The sequence below is a fragment of the Xyrauchen texanus genome, chromosome 28 (assembly GCF_025860055.1).
Source record: "Xyrauchen texanus isolate HMW12.3.18 chromosome 28, RBS_HiC_50CHRs, whole genome shotgun sequence".
NCBI classification, from domain to species: Eukaryota; Metazoa; Chordata; class Actinopteri; order Cypriniformes; family Catostomidae; genus Xyrauchen; species Xyrauchen texanus.
In genome coordinates this window covers 38803659-38823247 of record NC_068303.1, presented here as the reverse complement: position 1 = coordinate 38823247, position 19589 = coordinate 38803659, and the positions used below count along the sequence as shown (strand labels likewise).

At 37.4% G+C, this 19589-nt stretch overlaps 1 protein-coding gene across 1 annotated transcript; it reads left to right on the top strand.

The window, feature by feature from the left end:
- The first annotated feature begins 2775 nt into the window (after positions 1-2775).
- On the top strand, positions 2776-16589 carry nup43 (nucleoporin 43). The gene is made up of 8 exons (XM_052095246.1): positions 2776-3012; positions 3151-3273; positions 4096-4173; positions 4543-4705; positions 9189-9324; positions 11153-11304; positions 12334-12450; positions 15895-16589. The coding sequence occupies exons 1-8, from the start codon at positions 2893-2895 to the stop codon at positions 16122-16124; spliced, it is 1119 nt and encodes a 372-aa protein (XP_051951206.1). The 5' UTR covers positions 2776-2892; the 3' UTR covers positions 16125-16589.
- The last annotated feature ends 3000 nt before the right edge of the window (positions 16590-19589 follow it).

Here is a 19589-nt window from a genome sequence, read left to right as displayed (position 1 = left end):
CCTAATCACCATCTCTGACCTGGGCATCACTGGTACTGTGCTTGGATGGGTTGAATCATTTCTCGTAGGCAGATCTTTCAAGGTCTCCTGGAGAGGAGAGGTGTCCATATCACACCATCTGACCACTGGTGTTCATCAAGGATCAGTGCTTGGACCCCTCCTCTTCTCAATATACACAACATCACTCAGACGATCATTGAGGCATATGGCTTTTTCTACTGCTATGCAGATGACAAGCAGCCCTACCTGTCGTTCCATCCTGATGACCCTACTGTCTCAGCTCGTATCTCTACCTGCCTCTTGGACATTTTGACCAGCATGAAGAAACACTACCTTCAGCTCAACCTTGCCTTGACAGAACTCCTCATGATCCCAGCCAACCCTTCTGTTGATCACAACCTCACTATTCATCTTGGTTCAACTACACTAACTCAAACCAGAACAGCTCAGAACCTGGGGGTGGTAGTAGATAATCAGCTTAATTTTACCACCCACATCTCATCAACTGCCTGGCCTTTCAGATTCATGCTCTAGAACATCAGGAAAATCAGCCCAAGCTCTGGTGATTTCAAGACTGGACTACTGTAATGTTTTGCTGGCTGGCCTCTACAGATGGTCCAGAATACAGCAGCCCATCTGGTCTTCAATCAGCCAAAAAGAGCTCAGGTCACCCCACTCTTGATTTCACTTCACTGGCTACCTGTAGCTGCTTGCATCAAATTCAAGGCTTTGACTCTGGCCTTCAGGACAGCCAATGGAACCGCACCCTCTTACTTCAGTTAAATTCTCCAGGTCTATGCTCCAATTCGCTCTCTGAGATCTATGAACGAGTGGAGTTTGGTGGTCCCACCACAAAGAGGCTCAAAGTCTATTTCACAATCTTTCTCTTTTCCACTATGGTGGAATGAGCTTCCAATCCACACGATCTGCTGATACCATCTCAACATTCAAGAACCAGCTGAAAACTCATCTGTTACATGAGCACTTCACCAATACACACTAATTGTACTTAATACTGAACTTAACTTGCACTTACTGTACACAAAATTATATATAAATAAATAAAAAATACTCTTTCTTCTGCACTGGCACCTATAATACTCCAGCCACCTTGAGAGCTTTGCAGTAACACTATAGATGTTGCTGAACTTTGTATGAAAAATTGCTTGCTATATTCCTCATTTGTAAGTCACTTTGGATAAAAGCATCTGCTAAATGAGTAAATGTAAATGTTATGTAAATGTGAGAATATCATAATTACCATCTTTTTTTTTTTTGGAGAGGAAAATTTGGAGAGGAAAATGTGCATAACTGTTAATCACTAAAATAATATCACAATGTAAAAAAAAAAAACTTAGTGGCGCTAAAAATCTGCTTCATTTTCTATATGCAATATAATTTGATTTTAATTTGATTTTGGAGTTAAATAGGACTAGGATATTTTCTTGAACAGTTTTGTGAGAATCACCCAATATTATTTATTTATTTATTAATATATATATATATATATATATATATATATATATATATATATATATATATATATATATATATATATATTTTTTTTAACTTTAATTTATAGTTATCAGTTATACAGTGTTGGGGAGTAATAGAATTATACATATAAATAATGCGATCCCAAGTGCATTTGAACTGCGGTGAAACATGATGTTTCACCGCAGATGAAACACATGATGTGTTTCATCTTATGATGTGTAACATTCTTACGAGCAGTCAGTGAAGTAAGTTTGGAGCAGAAGAAATAGAAATAAGCCTTGTGTTAATTGTCAGCTTTACGCTAAGTTAAAATGCTATTTCTATCCATTTTACATGCACATGTTACCAGGCACGATCATATTTGTATGTTTGATCATAATTTATTTTTATCTAGTAAGTGATATTAGGGCAAAAATCTGATTCTTGATGCTAATTTTTTTTTTTATTGTTTTCCTGTAAAAATATCTAAAAATCCTTAAAACAAGATCAATTTGATTTATCTTGTTTTAGAAACAACACTGCATATGATATTTAGGTTTTTCAGAGAATGCATTTTTAACATGTGTATTTTGTCTTACTGTACTGGCAGAGTTTTTATACTCAAAATAAGTGAAAAAGTCTACCAGTGCTGAAGAAGTAATCCAAAGTTTTTAGAATACTTTACTGACCTTGAGTAATCTAACAAAATATGTTACAAATTACATTTTACAGCATATATTCTGTAGTGGAATACATTTAAAAAGTAACCCTCCCAACCCTGGTTATACATTAGCTGTATAGTAAATAGTTCATAATACTTTTCAACTTAACTAAAATGCGTTTAATTTTTTGTTTTGATCTTTTGAGGCCGCCGTACACGTCTGGCGGGATACAGCGCTAAGCATAGCCAGAGATCTTCTATGTCGTCGAGAACTTCCGCGCTTTTACCATAGGAGAGAGCGTAACAGTCAACTAGTGTTTTACGACAGCAAGTCACTGTTTGCGGATACAATACAAATGAATATAAAGAGCCGTAAACATACACCTATTTGTCGCAACACTGTAATTGTATCTTAGGAAACTCAACACATAGTTAATTCCAAATTGATTTTTAAGTGTAAAACATATAGAAGATTAGCGAACAGACGGTAAATTCATTAAATGATGAGCTGTTTCTTTACAAAAGCAGTTTATTCAGCGTACTAAAGCGTTACCCCCAGACATTAATTCAGAAAAACGGCCTCTTGCACCTCGCCAGTGTACCGAGGCATTATGCGTTGCCTTGCTAAGCTTCATGTGAAATTTGATAGAAAGGCTTTGGCATAGCTATCTGTGATACCATAGAGCAACGGAGCATGTGAAGCATACTAAACTTGAACAACAACACAGAACACAACACGACAACTGTGAGACTCAATGGAGAGCATCAATGCCAAATACATATCACAGAAAATCAGTAAGACGCGCTGGAGGCCCGTTTCTGCGGCTTCATTACAACAACCTGAAGTGTTCGCGACAGGATCATGGGACAACGAGGCAATAGCTCTTCACTTTCATTTATATCATCATCAGAGTGATAGTTCATTATTTATTGTGGCATTTATTGTGTTTTCGGTAGTAAGCGTTCATGGTCAGGGTGATTTCTTTATTAATATTCATTCATTGTGTTTTCAGAATAACAGAGTGTCGGTGTGGTCGGTGGAGGATCATGGAGTGTCACAGATGGATGGAGAGTTTGATGAAGATCCTCAGTTACTGTGTGAGTTTCAGCACGTTGGGGATGTAATGGATCTACAGGTGAGTTGTCTAACCAGGTGGTTCCCTAACTTTTTGTTAAAAGGGATAGTTCACCAAAAAAATGATAATTCTCTCTTCCTTTACACCGTGCATGCCGTCCTAGATGTTTGACTTTCTTCTGATGAAGACAAACGAATATTTTATGTGGCATTTACAAGTTTTATGAAACGTGAAAAAAAAGGTGCATACAGTAACTTTTGCCTTTGTGTGATCTTGGAATTACGCTGACACCTAGCGGTATGGATGCAGCCTCTTATAAAATCTATAGTTTTCAGTTTCAGATGTCATTGTAAAAATGTATTATTCACAGACAGCCATAATTACTTTAATCCACATGTGAAAGTGTCTAATAACAGGGTGGTTACTAAGATTAAGCGAGTAGTATTCGGCTGGTCATGTGATCATAACACAACAGCCTCCATGTGCGGACCCTCTCCTTGTAGAATAATCAGCTTTTGTAATGTTGCTGATATGACTGGAATCTTCAGTTTAATGTGAGTGATCTTGATTTCCTATATTGCAAAATTCCAATTAATTTGTTTTGGAGTTCAAGTTTTGAGGAAAAAAATGACTGAATGCAACTTTAAGTGAGACTCTATGAACTGCCGTTGCTTTGAAAAAACAGACCAGGATATTCTTTCAAATTAAGCCAAACTTATTATGACAGATTTTTGGAAGACTATTCCTTAACGTATAGTGACAAATAACACTTGGGATCGAAAACACATACAGAGAATGACCCACCCAATTAATGAGATGTATAATTTTTGGATCAGTTTGAATAATTAAATAATTTGCTAACAGTTTCATTTATTTTTGTAGTTTCTAGATCACTGCAGGCTTGTTTCTGCATCATCAAGTGGGGCTGTGACCATCTATAAACTTCAGTCTGACTGTCAGGTTAGTTTTTGTTTAATGGTGACTGCATCTATCTGATCGATTTCAATGTGCACGGCAAAAATCATAATTGTTGATTAATTCCAAGTATTGCAATCACAATTAGATTTGATATTAAAACACTAATGGCAAACTGAATAAATGCATTAACAGCACTACAAAAAATTTACTTGCAATTGTATGATTTAATTAAGTCTATGGTAATGCATTAATTTAGGCAGCTTTATTCATTAATGAATCATTGTGTAACAAAATAGTGCAACCTCTGATCATCACAGAAATTTCAAGTTCTTCTGATGAAGTGATTTTTATATATATATATATATATATATATATATACATTGTATTGATGATGGTGTCTGTGGTTTTTAGGCTTTGTCATTAGCTCATGTGTGGGAGAGAGCTCATAAGTATTCTTGTGATAATGCACCTTGCACAGCAGTAGTGTGCAGTAGTCCTGAAATTGTGTCCGTGGGGGAGGACGGTCGTATTATTCTTTACAAGGCAGATCAGGCTGAAGTTAGCAGAGTTATTGGTAAGTGTTATATAGCTTTCTTTGTTGTACAGACAATAGTACAATATATAAACTATTTAATTATTTTGATGCATAAAAAAACTGACTGAAAGGTTTAATTGAACAAAAATGACAATTCTGTCACCCTCGTGCTATTTTTTTCAAGTCAAAACTTGACTTGAAAAAAAAAATGTGTATGACTTTCTTCCTTTCAACACTAAAGGCTTATGCTTTAAAGGTGCACTCAGTAATTAATAATTTTTTGTGTCATCTTGGACTTACACACACACACACACACACACACACACACACACACACACACACACACACACACACACACACACCTAGCAGCTTGGATGCATCATAATTTAAAATCAATATTTTTCAGTTTCAGATGTCATTGTAGCAATGTAGTATTCACAGTCAGTCATGATTACTTTAATCAATGAGTGAAAGTGTCCAATAATAGGACAGTTACTGACATTAAGCGAGTAGTATTCGGCTGGTCATGTGATCATAACATGGCAGACCCTCTCCATGTAGAATAAAACGGCTTTTATAATGTTATTGATATGACTGGAGTGATCATGATTTACTATATTGCAAAATTACAATTCATGTCTTTTAGGAGTTCAACTTTGTTTTTTAATGAGGATCGAATGCACCTTTAAAGAATGTCAGAAGTGCTCAAAAATGTTCTATACTGTTAAAGTGGATTGCAACCAGTGGCTGTCAAGCCCAAAAATGACAAAAAGCACCATGAAAGTATAATTGAAGTAAAGTAAAGGTATATTCCAAGTCTTATGAAGCCGTATACAGGGCACCAGACTAACATATGAGAGCAGTGGCACCGGTGCCAACATGTTCTACATACAGTAGCACCAGTGAAAAAATGATTAGTTTCTGTGCTATTTTTTTTTTTTAAACAAGCATAAACTAACTGTTGTAGTATGGAGGCCCAAACCTGCATAAATAATAAATAAATAAATGTAATAAAAAAATAAAAATAAATAAAGGAATAAATGTCTTGATAAAACAAATATAATTAGTTTTTAATTAAATGTATTATTGTATGACTTTATTCCTTTATTATTTTCTATATTTATTTTTAACTTTATTTTTATTCTTTTTAACTTTTAATGTATTATTTATGTGTTAATTTATTTTTTATATTTATTTATTCCCACATATATTTATTTCCATATTTATATATTCCCATTATATATTTATTTATTTATACATGTATTTATTTTTACTTTTCTGTGTGCAACATGGAAATGAGGGAGGCGGTCCTTCATTGGTTAAGAGCTCAATAGTACTTATCGGAAGCAGATGGACTTCCCACCTTAGCACACTCTGACTCGCACAGATTTTGAATATGCAGGGTACGTTTTGCAGAGTTTAACAATCCAGGATGTGCTTCGACATTCATACCGGCTTACAGCTCTCCTAAAACATCAATAAGCACCTCTACTCTAAATGAAACATAGTCATTTGATGCGTGGTTATCGACTTGATGATATATATATATCTAGAGAGTTGCACAACTTTTTTTTTTTATTGCAGAACTTATATATACATACATACATAAACGATCAGGGAAATGAAGCATGGTTGTATCTTTTACAATGAACAATCATAAAAAACAGAAATCAATATTATGGATTTGCGTACATCAAAATATGTAGTTATATTGGAGACCAATGGTCATTGAAGATTTTCACTAAATGATACATTAGATTTTGGTTTATTTCTCACCAAACCTTATTGTATTCCTTCAGAACAAGACATGAGTCTCATGGAATAATTTATTAGACTTCTGAATTATACTTTTGTGTGCTTTTAAAGCTTGCAGAGGTAGTCACCATAAACTGCCATTGTATGACATTATTGAGCACAATTTTCTTTTCACAATTACTTCGGTTGATTTACCGGCCTCTACGATATATCGGTCGACCACTAATTCTTACAGTGTGTCTTAAGTTGGAACTCCTACTGATGAAGTACAGTCATCTCTTCAAATAAAAAGCATTAGAACAGATTTCACACAGAAAGAAAACTGATAGCTTGGTCCATAATAATTATGAATGTACCATAGTTCTTCCATAGTATCTATAGTTTAACAGTAGTATTTGTAATAAGATCATGGTAACCATAGGTTAAACCATGCATGACTTCTCACTAGAAATGATAAATGAAATATACAAATTTTGAAACTGACATAGTTGTAACAGAAATTAATTGTATAACCTCAGTTATTACAGTAAATCCATTGTAAATTAATGTAAGAGTGGTGATGTGTGGATTAAAAAGATTTCTATTGCGTGGCACACTTGGTTTTCTCTTTTCTTTGACAGCGCTGATTACAACGTTGGGTCTTTTATACCGTTTTTAAACTTTTCATAGGGGTTTGCAACAGAGATTGGGTCAAATGGGTTCAGCCACCCACACCTCACTTTTAACTTGTTGTTGCAACACTGTTTATGTTAGACACTTTTTTAATTTGATTTTATTATCCCCTTTTTCTCCCAATTTGGAATGCCCAATTCCCGCTACTTAGTAGGTCCTCGTGTTGGTGCGGTTACTCTCCTCAATCCGGGTGGCGGAGGACAAGTCTCAGTTGCCTCCACTTTTGAGACCATCAATCTGTGCATCTTATCATGTGACAGCATGCATGCCTCACATGCCAAGTGTGAACTGCAAGCTGTAGACACAGGCTGCCTCCGAAAACTAGAAAATGCTGCCTTTGGAGGCTGTATAAGGAGGATGAAAATAATGTGCTTTTCTAATTGATATGGAGGATGAAAATAATGTGCTTTTCAAACTGTTCAGAGACTAGTTTTATTTATTCATTCAAAAACTGTTGGTTAAACCATTAACCGATTAGGCAGCTGCCTACGTCTACAGATGCAGCCTAAGCTCCGATCCTGGCGTCTTCCGTCGGTGTTAGTAATTTTATTGTTGCAATGGAATCACACGTGCAAACAAGATCACTAGAAAAGGGGTTGACTTTTGTGAGTGCGAATGCAAGAGGGGAAAATTCTCCTTCGGTGTTCCATTCCTCATAAGAGTTCTCATCTGGAAAGTTACTTAGGGTAAAGTACCGGGACTGCTGGTGGGGAAGGGGATAATGATCTGCACAGACCGGTCCATGTGTAAACACACCTGCTTTTGGTCTGGGTAGCAGATAGTGCTGTATATTTCTCAATAGTATATAGAGAATTCTTAGTCCAATTCTCATAAGAAACAGAAAACTGAGAGTTTGTAGTCGAACCAGTGCAATCCCTCTAACAAAATTGAGTTGCAACGGCAGGAACCAGGCTTGCAGTCTGGAGCCCTGGTACAATTTCTGTGTGAGGAACAGACAGAAATGTAAGTAATTATTTATAAAAAAATCTTCCCATCTGCCACAGCTTAAAAATCATGGTTCCTAAATTTTATAAGTGAGAATATCAGGACTAGAAAATTAATAAATGTTAAAGTCATAGACATGTCTATAGGTTTTTCTACTTATCCACAGCTCTAATCATGAACAACTGAAAAAGTCATGAAATGGTCATGGAAAATTACTGGATATTAATTTGTCAAAGTGTTGGAATCCTGTCAATTTTGATTTCAGTTTTATCTATAATCAAATATGCTGCATGAAACTGTGATGGAGGTGAAAATGATCAGTGAATAATCACATACATTTTGAGCTGTCACACAAAGTTATAATTTTACTATATCGGAAGACTTTGAATATAGGACTGCTTTAGTGATACTTTCATGATCCTTTCTTTTGTTCCACAGAAGAAAGTCATACACGTTTTTAAACATGAGTCAGTAAATTATGGTGGAATTGTCATGTTTGGGTGAACTATCCCTTTAAACCTCTGCATTAATTATTGAAGGAATATTCCAGGTTCAATACAAGTTTAGCTCAATCGACAGCATTTGTGGCATAATGTTGATTACCACAAAATTAATTATTTTATATAAAAAAAAAGCAGAAATCGAGGTTAGATTTAGACAGTGAATGGGGCCAATTTTTGGAGGTTTTAAATACAGAAATCTGAAGCTTATTAATTTATACAAAAACATTAATTTACATCAATTCTCCTGTTAAACCTTGTGTATATTTGAGATGTAAAATGGTTTTAATAATCGTTTTTACTGGCGTTTTAGGGTTTATGGTGTGAATGTGATGTAAAATCATGTTAACATGCATATTGTTTCTGACTTGTGGCTATACACAAAAACAGTGAATATTTTAACGTTTACAGCCCCATTTACTTACGTTGTAAGTGCCTCACTGTAACCCAGAATTTTGCTTTTTTCAAAGGAGGAACAAGTCAAAATAAATCTATTGGGTTGTCAACATTGTACCACTAATACTGTCGATTGATCTTAACTTGTATTGAACCCAGAATACTTCATCTCACAAACAGAAATCAAATCTTATATTTTTGTGTATATAATGTGATGTGCTCAGTGTGTTGACTTTGTTATTGGGGTTCAACAGAGAATGCAGACAGCAGTACGATCCATGGCGTGACATTTGTGAGGGCGACTGAAGTTCTCACTGTAAACTCCATCGGCCAGCTGAAGATGTGGGACTTCAGGCAGCAGAGAGACAGTCCTGCTCAAATTCTCTCTCTGTATGAATCACTCTCTCTATATCAGCATTATTATTCAAATTCAAACTTTAATCATTTGGACAGGTTAAATAGATTTTTGGATTAATTGATTTGAATGATATCGATTCTTTAAAAAATGCTGAGATTAATATTTTCTCTGTGCAAGCGCTACCCTCTACTCGCATATGCAACCAAATGTCCTGCAATGCGACTACAAATTTCTGTGATTCGCTGCTGGCTGGTAAATTATCGGAGTTCACTCAGCAGTGATTCAAGTTCAAGCACTAAGAGCCTTTCATTGCATGTTGAGGGTAAAAGTTTAGTTTGACTCGTGACATTTATATTTAGTCTTTTCCCTCCAAAATGTTTGTTTTTAGCGGCAAGAAAACTGATTCGCTGTCAACAGCAATGGAATGGCATCCGTGAATGTAATTTATAAACGTTACTAGGCAACCAGTAGTGAGAATGCCCACTGGCGACCTACAGCGACAAAGTCGCTGGAATTGTGAACACAGCTTTGGGAAGAATGGTCCAAAATGTCTCTCAACGTTGTGCAGGTCTAATCCGCATCTACAGGAAAGGCTTGGTTGATATTAGTGCTGCCAAAAGAGGGTTGACCAGTTATTAAATCCAAGGGTTCACTTCCTTTTTCCACAGCACTGTGAATGTTTAATGGGATGTGTTCAGTAAGGACAAAAAAGATTAGAATTGTGTTTTGTGTGCTTTGTGTTTGTATATACTTCGATGAAGATCAAATTTTTTGACCAATTAATACAGAAAACCAGCTAATTCCAGAGTAATCGAATCGAGAGCTTGTGAATCAGATTCAAATCATAATGGGAAAACTCCAATTCCCCGCCCTAATAATCAGTATATAATCATAATAATATTTCACTCCAAAATCAAAAGAAAGAAATTACATTTCATGTAAAGAAAATAAAGCCTAGATTGTTAACAGTTAAGATTGTTTTGCATAGAGACATTCTTTTCATAACAATCAAGACCCCCTTGGACTTGTAATTTCTGCACTACTAATGTTGCCAAACAGAAGAGCGAAATTAATCACGTTTTTTTTTTTTTTTAACATATTCTGGAAAACTCTAGTAGAGCATAGCCATGTTTTAATAGAGCCACAGGGAAATCAACCTAAAATGGCTTATTTAGAGTTGACTCTGCATATTAATCTGGGATATGCAAGAGAATTTTACAATGAGTGCGTTTACATGCATGTTCTTACACCGATTACGCTTAATAAGCCAACGGAATGTGTGGTTATGTAAATCCATTAAACAGCGTTCCTTTATCACTGTACGTTCTTATCGGCTTATCGAACGTGTGCATGTGTTGTGCGCATGCCTCTTCACGGTTTGATGTCAAAAGAAACGAATAACCTGATTATTTCAAATGTCATGTAAGTGCGGATGTAACAAAGTTCACAAGATGGGCAAGGAGGAAGCTGGGACCGACTTGATAAACATGTCAAGACACTAATGTGGCCCTTTTAAGTATACATTAAACACTACAACACATATTTCTTTTCAGCACACAATGGCACACAGACAGACAACTTTGTGCATCTTTCTCTCCTTAAATACTCCCGTCACCCCTCACTGGAACGCGAGACCGGTGTGGCACACAGGTGGACCTCAATTACTACTTATCTTCCTGGCCTCGCTCTGCCCAGACATTGCCCTGCCCTGCTCGCCACAGCGGTTTTCTTGCCTTGTCGAATTTTTAAAAACTTATTTTTGGGAGTTATCAGCGTATTGTTGCACATGTAAACATGCTCATTGAAAAATATTACCTGCATCAGCTTTAAGGTGGTCTCTAATACTTCACTGTCACGCAGCACTGGAGATCGAGTGCCCTTACACTGTGTGGATAAACACCCAAACCAGCAGCACATCGTGGCCACAGGAGGGCAGGATGGGATGCTGTGCATCTGGGATGTGAGACAGGGCAACATGCCCTTCTCTCTAATAGAGGCCCATTCTGCAGAAAGTGAGACTTGCTTTTTCCATTTTTATTCATGTATGAACTCAGTGTTTGCTTAGTCTTGGACTGGAGGTATACACTGTAGTAACCACTTTTAGACCCTGCTTTTTTTAATTTGATAAATTAAAGGGACAGTTCACCCAAAAATGCAAATTTTCTCATAATTTACTCACTGTCATGCCATCCTAGATGTGTATGACTTTCTTTCTTCTGCAGAACACAAACAAAGATTTTTAAAAGAATATTTCAGCTCTGTAGGTCCAAAGTCAAAAGGGTCCAAAATTTTAAGCTCAAAAAGTAATCTATACAACTCCAGTGGTTAAATCTATATCTTCAGAATATAAGTGTGATATGATAAGAAACAGCTCAATATTTATGTCCTTTTTTTTTTTAGTTTTTTTTTTTTACTATAAATCTCCACTTTAACAACTACTAATTCTGTTTTTGCCAATTTTCATTATTTTTGCATATCGCCACCTACGGGGCATGGAGGAGAATTTATTGTAAAATAGGACTTGTTTCTCACCCACACCGATTATACCACTTCTGAAAATAGGAATTTAACAAATTGAGTAATTTCTTTTTTTTGTCACAAAGATTAACAGGAACACTTTACAAAAGTTTCTTTAAAATTAGTTAATGCATTAGGTATCATGAACTAACAATGAACAAATATATATATATATATATATATATATATATTTAGACAGCATTTATTCATCTCTGTTAATGTTGTTAATAAAAATACAATTGTTCATTTTTAATTTATGTTAGTTCAGAGTGCATTAACTGATGTTAACAAATACAACTTTTGATTTAAAAAATGTATTACTATGCGTTGAAATGAACATTTAACCAAGATTAATAAATGTTGTACAAGTATTGTTAATTGTTAGTTCATGTTAACTAATGGAACCTTATTGTAAAGTTTTACTGGATTAACATTAGGAACATAAACATGGTTGTATTTTGTATCTATATCACTCCGCCATGTGATATTTCAAAAGTTTTTACTTACTGCTGTTTTCACTGTAGTGTGGGAAGTACACTTTCATCCTTCAAACCCCAATCACTTGTTCACCTGCTCGGAGGATGGATCTCTGCTACACTGGGAGACGACTTCAGGATCAGACATGAGCTCACTCCTACAGCGTAAGAACACTTCACATACAAAAACATGATACTTGCAGCACAGATAATCGGGAATCCCCTAAATTCTAATTCTGTGTGTGAATGGAACACAGGAGTCAGTTTGAAACTCCGGTACAAAGTGGCACCATTTACTCCTTGAAGTAAATTAAAATGTGTTTTTAACCCTCTGGGGTCGACGCCGGCGCGGCGCGTCCTGCTGGATATTTTCATCATTACAGCGGAAACAACTTAAAATACTCCATCATTTTTGGGTATACAGATAAGTGTAAGACATCATTAGAAACTATAAAGGGTCTACTTTTATATGTGTACACTCACAATAACAACAAAACCTTGTGCTTTTGTAAAATAAAAAGGGTGAGCTGTCAGCAGTCTGTGTGTTCACGAGCATATTTCAGAAACACGTCACAAAAATTAACTGAAACTCCGCGAACACTTATCACACAAACATGAAACATATGACTAAAGAAAGCTTAAAATGTCTACTTATAAATAAAATAATTCAAATTTAAAACAAATATTCTCCTGCAATGTTACCTGTATGAAACAAAGTGATGTACGGTTTTCCTAGCTCAGCTTCATTATAGGTAATGTGATCCCACCCACCAGCAGAGCGTGCCATTTATACGCTAATGTGCTGAGACGATCAAGGCAAATGGTAAACACCCCCGACTGCGAGATTTGAGGTAAACACAACTCAACTTTTCTGCGTATTTGTAAACTCCTGGATATTAAGGAAGAGTTAACATTTTCCTCAGAATAAGAGCGGGACTCAGATGAACATTTGTATTTTGAAGAGAGACTTGATCCAGCAGAGGATACAGTTTCGGACGAGTAAGTAATTTAGTTTTCATTAGCTGACATGCTATTTTATATAAACGTACATATTTTACTAGTGGGACTGTGTCCAGACAGGATTCAAAGTATTGACATTTGAAATATGTCCTAATAGGCAAGTTTTATTTACATTTTAAATGCTGTTTCGGCTAATCGGGCAATTGCATTGTTTGCTGTATGATATAAATTTTATATTTTATCACAAGATATGAATTTGGAAATCTATTATTTGTTCTTTTGTTATTTGTCTTATTATTTGATAATACTATTATTTGTCAAAGTTTAGCATTTTAAAATTGATTTGAAATGTCAGTTTTTGTGGTTAATGTCATTGTGATTGCAATCAAACCTGACCATGGTGTTACAAAGAGGACACAGAATAAGCCTTTTTCTACCAATAATTGATTTAAAATATTAAAATTTTATAGCTCAAAGTAAATGTATAATAATGTCAAGAAAAGGGACATCAAATAACAGAAATGTTCCGCTAAATCCTGAAAATTCAATTAGAGCATAAAACAGAAGAATCAGAATAAACATTCTGCAATTTCGAACTTTCTATAGTAAAAATGTATTTTGCAAATGTGCACGTGAGTGTGTGAGAGAGAGAGATTGCTGTCATCAGCTGGAAAACAACAGATGATTTGTAATTCTAACAATGACCAAAAGATGAATGTAAAGCTCCACTTATTGATACCCTGTGCCTGTGTGTTCTGAATTGTGAGTTTGTTATCGTCTCACCCCTTCATTTATGAGTGTGTGACTGATTTATTTATTTATTTTTGGACAAATATAAAAATAAATAAAGAATAGCTCTAAGTGGGTGTATGTTTTGCACTGAGGATGTTTTAGAATCTCACCTCTTCATTTCTGTCAGTTTTTTTCCCTGCATTGTGGCTGATTTATTGATTCGTATTTGACAGATAAAAAAAAAAAATGCTCTTTTTAGGTCTTTCCCATTTATTTTCAATCATCTGTCAATTTTGGTTGCGAATACCAAAGGTATTTTTTATGACCACTTAGTCACCTAATCTTGTACTTTCCCCTCTTGTAAAGGAAACCATTTTTATTAAATGAGGGGGGAAAATTTCGGTCAAAAATGACAACGTATGAGGGTTAAGGGATGGTCATAAAAGCTGCATTAGGGTTGGGCGATGTCCCCTAAATTGGCAGTTGACGATGTTGACAGTAAAACATCGCGATGGCCGATGATATCGTGGGGGGGGGGGTTATATAATTTTACTAGCCCAACTAATTAGTAGCCTACTCATCCGGGCTTTTTAATATATTGCGCCTAAGAAAAAAAAAGTCGTCTTTGGGCAGCCTTCTTGCGAAGAGAGCAGCCACAGACACGCTCACTGATGAGCAAAAGGTCGAGGCAGAAATGACCATGTGCCTTCAGGAAATGGCCATTGATGGGGAAGAGGACCGGCTGACTGGTGGAAAACGAACGACAAAAGGTTTCCGTTCATGGCAAGATTAGCACGGAAATATCTGTGTGCTACCAGTACTCCATCAGAGCGGGTCTTCAGCACAGCGGGTAGTGTAGTTACTCCAATCCGCAGCTTATTAAAACCAGATAAAGTGAATATGTTGGTATTTCTGGCCAGAAACATCGAAATTTAAACATGGTCTATGGTGAAAGATATTAGACTTCTTTACGCATTTTTCGCCATCCGTTGCGGAGCTATTCGATTTTGCATATTATTTTTTAAACGTTCATTTGTGTAGTTCATATGACCACTTTACAATATTTCAATAACATAATTTATTTTGTAGCCTGTGCTGAAGTTAATTGTGCTGCTAATTATAAGTGAAATGTTAATGCCGAGTTTCGGTCTGAGTGTTGTTCCGTTTTCTTGTTCTTCTATGTTTTAATAAATGTGTGTTATTCATATTCACCTTGTTTCTTTCATTTGATTTGACATTATGGATTTATGGCCAAGGAAATTTTTCTTTAAAAGTATTAACCAGACAAAAGTTATTTGACGTTCGCTGGTCTGGGTTTATCTTAAACTGCCGCTTCAGTGTATACAAGAGCTATGTGACAATGAGCAAGATTTTCTGAGACACTACAACTACTAATAATTCATTAATAAAGGCTATTTTCTTGTAGCCTACAACATAACATATTTTAATCTAAATGTACAGTGTAAGACATGTAAAAAAAAAAGACAACAAGCTAACAATGTCAAGATCAATATTTGTGTAGCCTGCCTGACACGGTATTTTCACAGACAAACACGTCACGTCTCCGGCATATACTACAGTATTTAAAATAGCATATATGCATTAGTTATATTCTCAATTTAATTTACAGAGCAATCCCTGCAAAGTTTTTAGGTTAACTATAGAAGAGACTAGGATTAGTGAGTCACACTAGCAAGACTCGCAAAAGGGGGCGTGGCATCACGATGGTGGCTCTACATCGTGATGTTGGTCAGCCATCACCGTCCATCGGCACAACCCTAAGCTGCATGTTTAGTAATTATACAATAATGCTCTTTTAAATAGATTTAGGATCATAGCACTGACTTGTCTCTCTGTTTCATTCTCATTGTATTTTTAACATCATGTATTTTTCTGTCTGGTGTTTTATTGTTTCAGGGGGCTGGAACAGCAGAGTCATCTCGCAAAGTGCCATATCGCAGCCAGGAGAGAACGAGTCTGTGGTCAACGCCTGGCTGGCTGGAGACTCCAGCAAAAGTCGTCTGGAAGCGACTCACATGCTGCCCGGCCAAACACTGTCTGTTAACAGTCTTGATGTGCTTGAGCAGTGCTTAGTATGTGGCACTGATGGGGAGGCAGTGTACATCCATAGACAGGTCCCTGTGTGATGAAGATTGAAGAAATGCTTGTAATATTCTTTTTTTTTATCTATATATATACTTCACTTATTTGTTCAGTTGATTAAAACTAAACATTAATAACTTGGTCATTAAAATGGCAATGTTTGCAATCTTGGTGTGTCTTCAAATGTTTTGTTCAAATACTAAGTGACTTATGACAGGGTTACAATTATGTGGACCCTAATAAAAAATTACCATAGTCCTTGCATAGTAAATTGACTTAGCGGTGTTTGATAATGCAAGCAGCACTTTTACGATCATGTCCCTATCCCCGAGTATTACAATTCGTCACAGAACGCGTCCTGCTCTACTATCCAACCTACTGATACATATTATTATTATTATTAGTGGTGCCTGTGAAGAAAGCATCACTATTATAATCTCACCTGCACCGTTTGGCATAGACCAATGAACAAGGTAACAAATCGACCGGCCTATGGATGACACCTCTGCTGTGACTTAGAAAAGTCATAGCACAGCTGTCATCCATAGGCCGGTATGGTGCTCCCCTGGTTGGCAAAAAAACTGTCCTGAAATCTCCCATAGATTACTATAGAAAAGGGATTTTGTTCCTATTTTGACAAGACAATAACAAAAATTTGTCTTCTCTCAATCAGAATGAAGTTATTTCACAAACCCACGCACATAGCAACGGGAGAGTTTATTCGTCGTAAGAAGCCAACAAACAACTGAAAGACGAGCTTGCACCCATAATTGCACTGATTTGCACAAAACGGGGGAACACAGAGAAAATAATGACTCTTGCCCGCTTTCCATTGCATTGGCTTTTGTCATTGCCGGTGTTCTGACAATCTGTCCTACCCGCTCAGGATGTGCTATTGTCTAACAAAATGTGCTTCTTTCTCAGAATGAACTACTATTTATATTAAAAAACACCTTAATAAATTATGTAAAAACAGGGGTAGCACATCCTGTCAGCATGAGATACCCATCAGAATGAACTACACCTTAATAAATGATGTAAAAACAGGGGTAGCACATCCTGTCAGCTTGAGATACCCCATCAGAATGAACTACCAACTTATTACATGATGTAAAAACAGGGGTAGCACATCCCGTCAGCTTGAGATACCCATCAGAATGAACTACCACCTTAATAAATGATGTAAAAATGGGGGTAGCACATCCTGTCAGCTTGAGATACCCATCAGAATGAACTACACCTTAATAAATGATGTAAAAACGGGTAGCACATCTTACGTGCAAAGGCGACCAGCTGTATCAGGCTGCACGTACCCTTCCCCACAATGCCCCATTAAAACCATCAGAATCCTTCTGGTTACCCTGGAAAGGGTCAAGCCTGGCTGGGCCTCTTTTCTCTCTATGTTTCTCGCATAGAGCAACTACGGCCGGGGCCCTTACATGCATTAAGGGAAGGGGGTTTTACCCAGTTTCCTATTCTTTCAGGGGGAGAAGACCCTGCGGAGACCACACCTACCCTGCAGGGGCGGCAAAGAGTGGCGAATACATCACATAGCCGCTTAGGACCCATGTGGGAAAGTTGGCGCGGTGGTAGATCCAGCCTTGTAGAGGGGGGAAGCTTACAGCACAGCACCGAGGCAGCTGGAACTGCCTAAGGGAGACACGGGAGTCTGCTCGTGAGGGGACAGTACCGCGGAATTACACACAGGGGGAGTCCGAACAGGAGGCCTTAACCTGTGGAGCTCCTATTCCAGTACAGGGTAGATTGAGTACCCGTAGTGGCTTGGGACGGCGAGTTCCTCCGCTGAACTGTGGACCCACAAGGGCTAGGGAGGAATCAACCAGGGACCCGACCTTTACGATGGGGTCTCCTGGGAAAAAAGGCGCACTATTTTACCTCGGCTGAGGGAAAGGGCGCTAGGCGCAAGCGATTCACCCGGCCAGATCGTCAGCGTGTTACCGAGTTCTACGGGCTCGGACCTGAGAAAACACGGGACAATACTGACTCAATTCGGAGATTGTAGGATCTCGCGAAAGTGTTAGGTGTTGCCCACCCCGCTGCTCTGCAGATGTCTGCTCGAAGGGGGGTCTCTGGAGGCCTGTGAGGACGACCGAGAGATCCCAGGAGGGGAACCGGCTTGGCCGGGAGGGAGTTAGCCTCCGGGAGCCTTTTAGGAACCTGATAATTAAGTCGTGCTTACCTAGAGACTTGCCGTCTATCGTGTCGTGGTGAGCCGCGATGGGTGGAGGGGACAGCCTCCTCTCCAGCCTCTCCTGTAGGAACGTGAGCACTGACCTAACCGCGCACCTCTGTGGGTCTTCAGCCCAATTGCGAACAGTCGCCGCTTTAGGGCGTAAAGATGCCTGGTAGAGGGGGCTCTGGCCTGGTTGATCATATCTACAACAGGCGATGGTAGACTGGCTAGATCTTCCACATCCTGTCCAAGGGCCAGACGTGGAGGTTCCAGAGGTCTGGGTGCGGGTGCCACCGCGTGCCCTGTCCCTGAGAAAGAAGGTCCTTCCTCAGGGGGATTCGCCAGGGAGGGGCTGTCGCGAGAAGCGTGAGGTCCGAGAACCAAGTCCGAGTGGGCCAATATTTGACAAAAATATGTGTTATTTGATCAAACTTCTGTTGTGTTTGCAATTGTTTGATATCTATTAGAGGATATATTTTTGTGGATATTTTTAAGGAATGATCAAAAGGATAATGAAGACATTTTTCACAGCCTTTGCTCATATTTAACAAGGGTGGCAATAATTTTGGTCACATCTGTAGTAGAAATCTCTTATATGTAAAAACTTTCAAGGAAAATTTGATTCCTCATGATGTGACCCCTTTAAAATGGTAAGATTGATATTTTACTCTTTGTGCAACTTTCTACAAGATATAGTCCAGGGGTCGGCAACCTTTTTGACATGAAGTGCCATTTCATATTTTCCTGGTAAATGGCTGTGCCAAAAAAAACTAAAAAACATGCGCGTAGGCTATGTGAGAGTCCACGTGTGAAACTTTTTCTATTTTGTATTTTTCTATTTTAATAGTTTATTTCTCATTACAAATTATATTATCAGCATAACAGTTTGAGTAAGAAATTTGTGCAAAACCTGCATGTGAAATATCTTGCTTGTGAATTCTCGAGCATGTTGTGAAAGTGCTTCAATTAAAGAAAACCTGTCCTTTTGTACAAAATGAGTTAACACAGTCAATGTCACAGATTTGCATATTTGATTATTGATCACGAAATTGTGTGGAATCTTAAATATTTATTTTATTATGTTTTCAAAATCACACAGAGGTGTAATCACTAGAACGCAAGCAACAGCGGGAGAGGAGCAGTCTATTTTATTTATATGAAGTTTTTCGCACCTCCATTTCTAATCTACATCTTGATGTAATTCATGATCACGAGCGTGTTTTCATCAGATGAACGGGAGACTAACACTTTAGTGTGACGAGACTCGCGCATCACAAGCCGATCAACTATTTAGCCCTTTTCGGTGAATCACACG

Coding starts and splice junctions, on each gene's coding strand:
- nup43 (XM_052095246.1), top strand. CDS start 2,893: ATGGAGAGCATCAATGCCAAATACATATCACAGAAAATCAGTAAGACG. Junction 4,174..4,542: donor AACTTCAGTCTGACTGTCAG/GTTAGTTTTTGT, acceptor TGTGGTTTTTAG/GCTTTGTCATTAGCTCATGT. Junction 9,325..11,152: donor CCTGCTCAAATTCTCTCTCT/GTATGAATCACT, acceptor ACTGTCACGCAG/CACTGGAGATCGAGTGCCCT.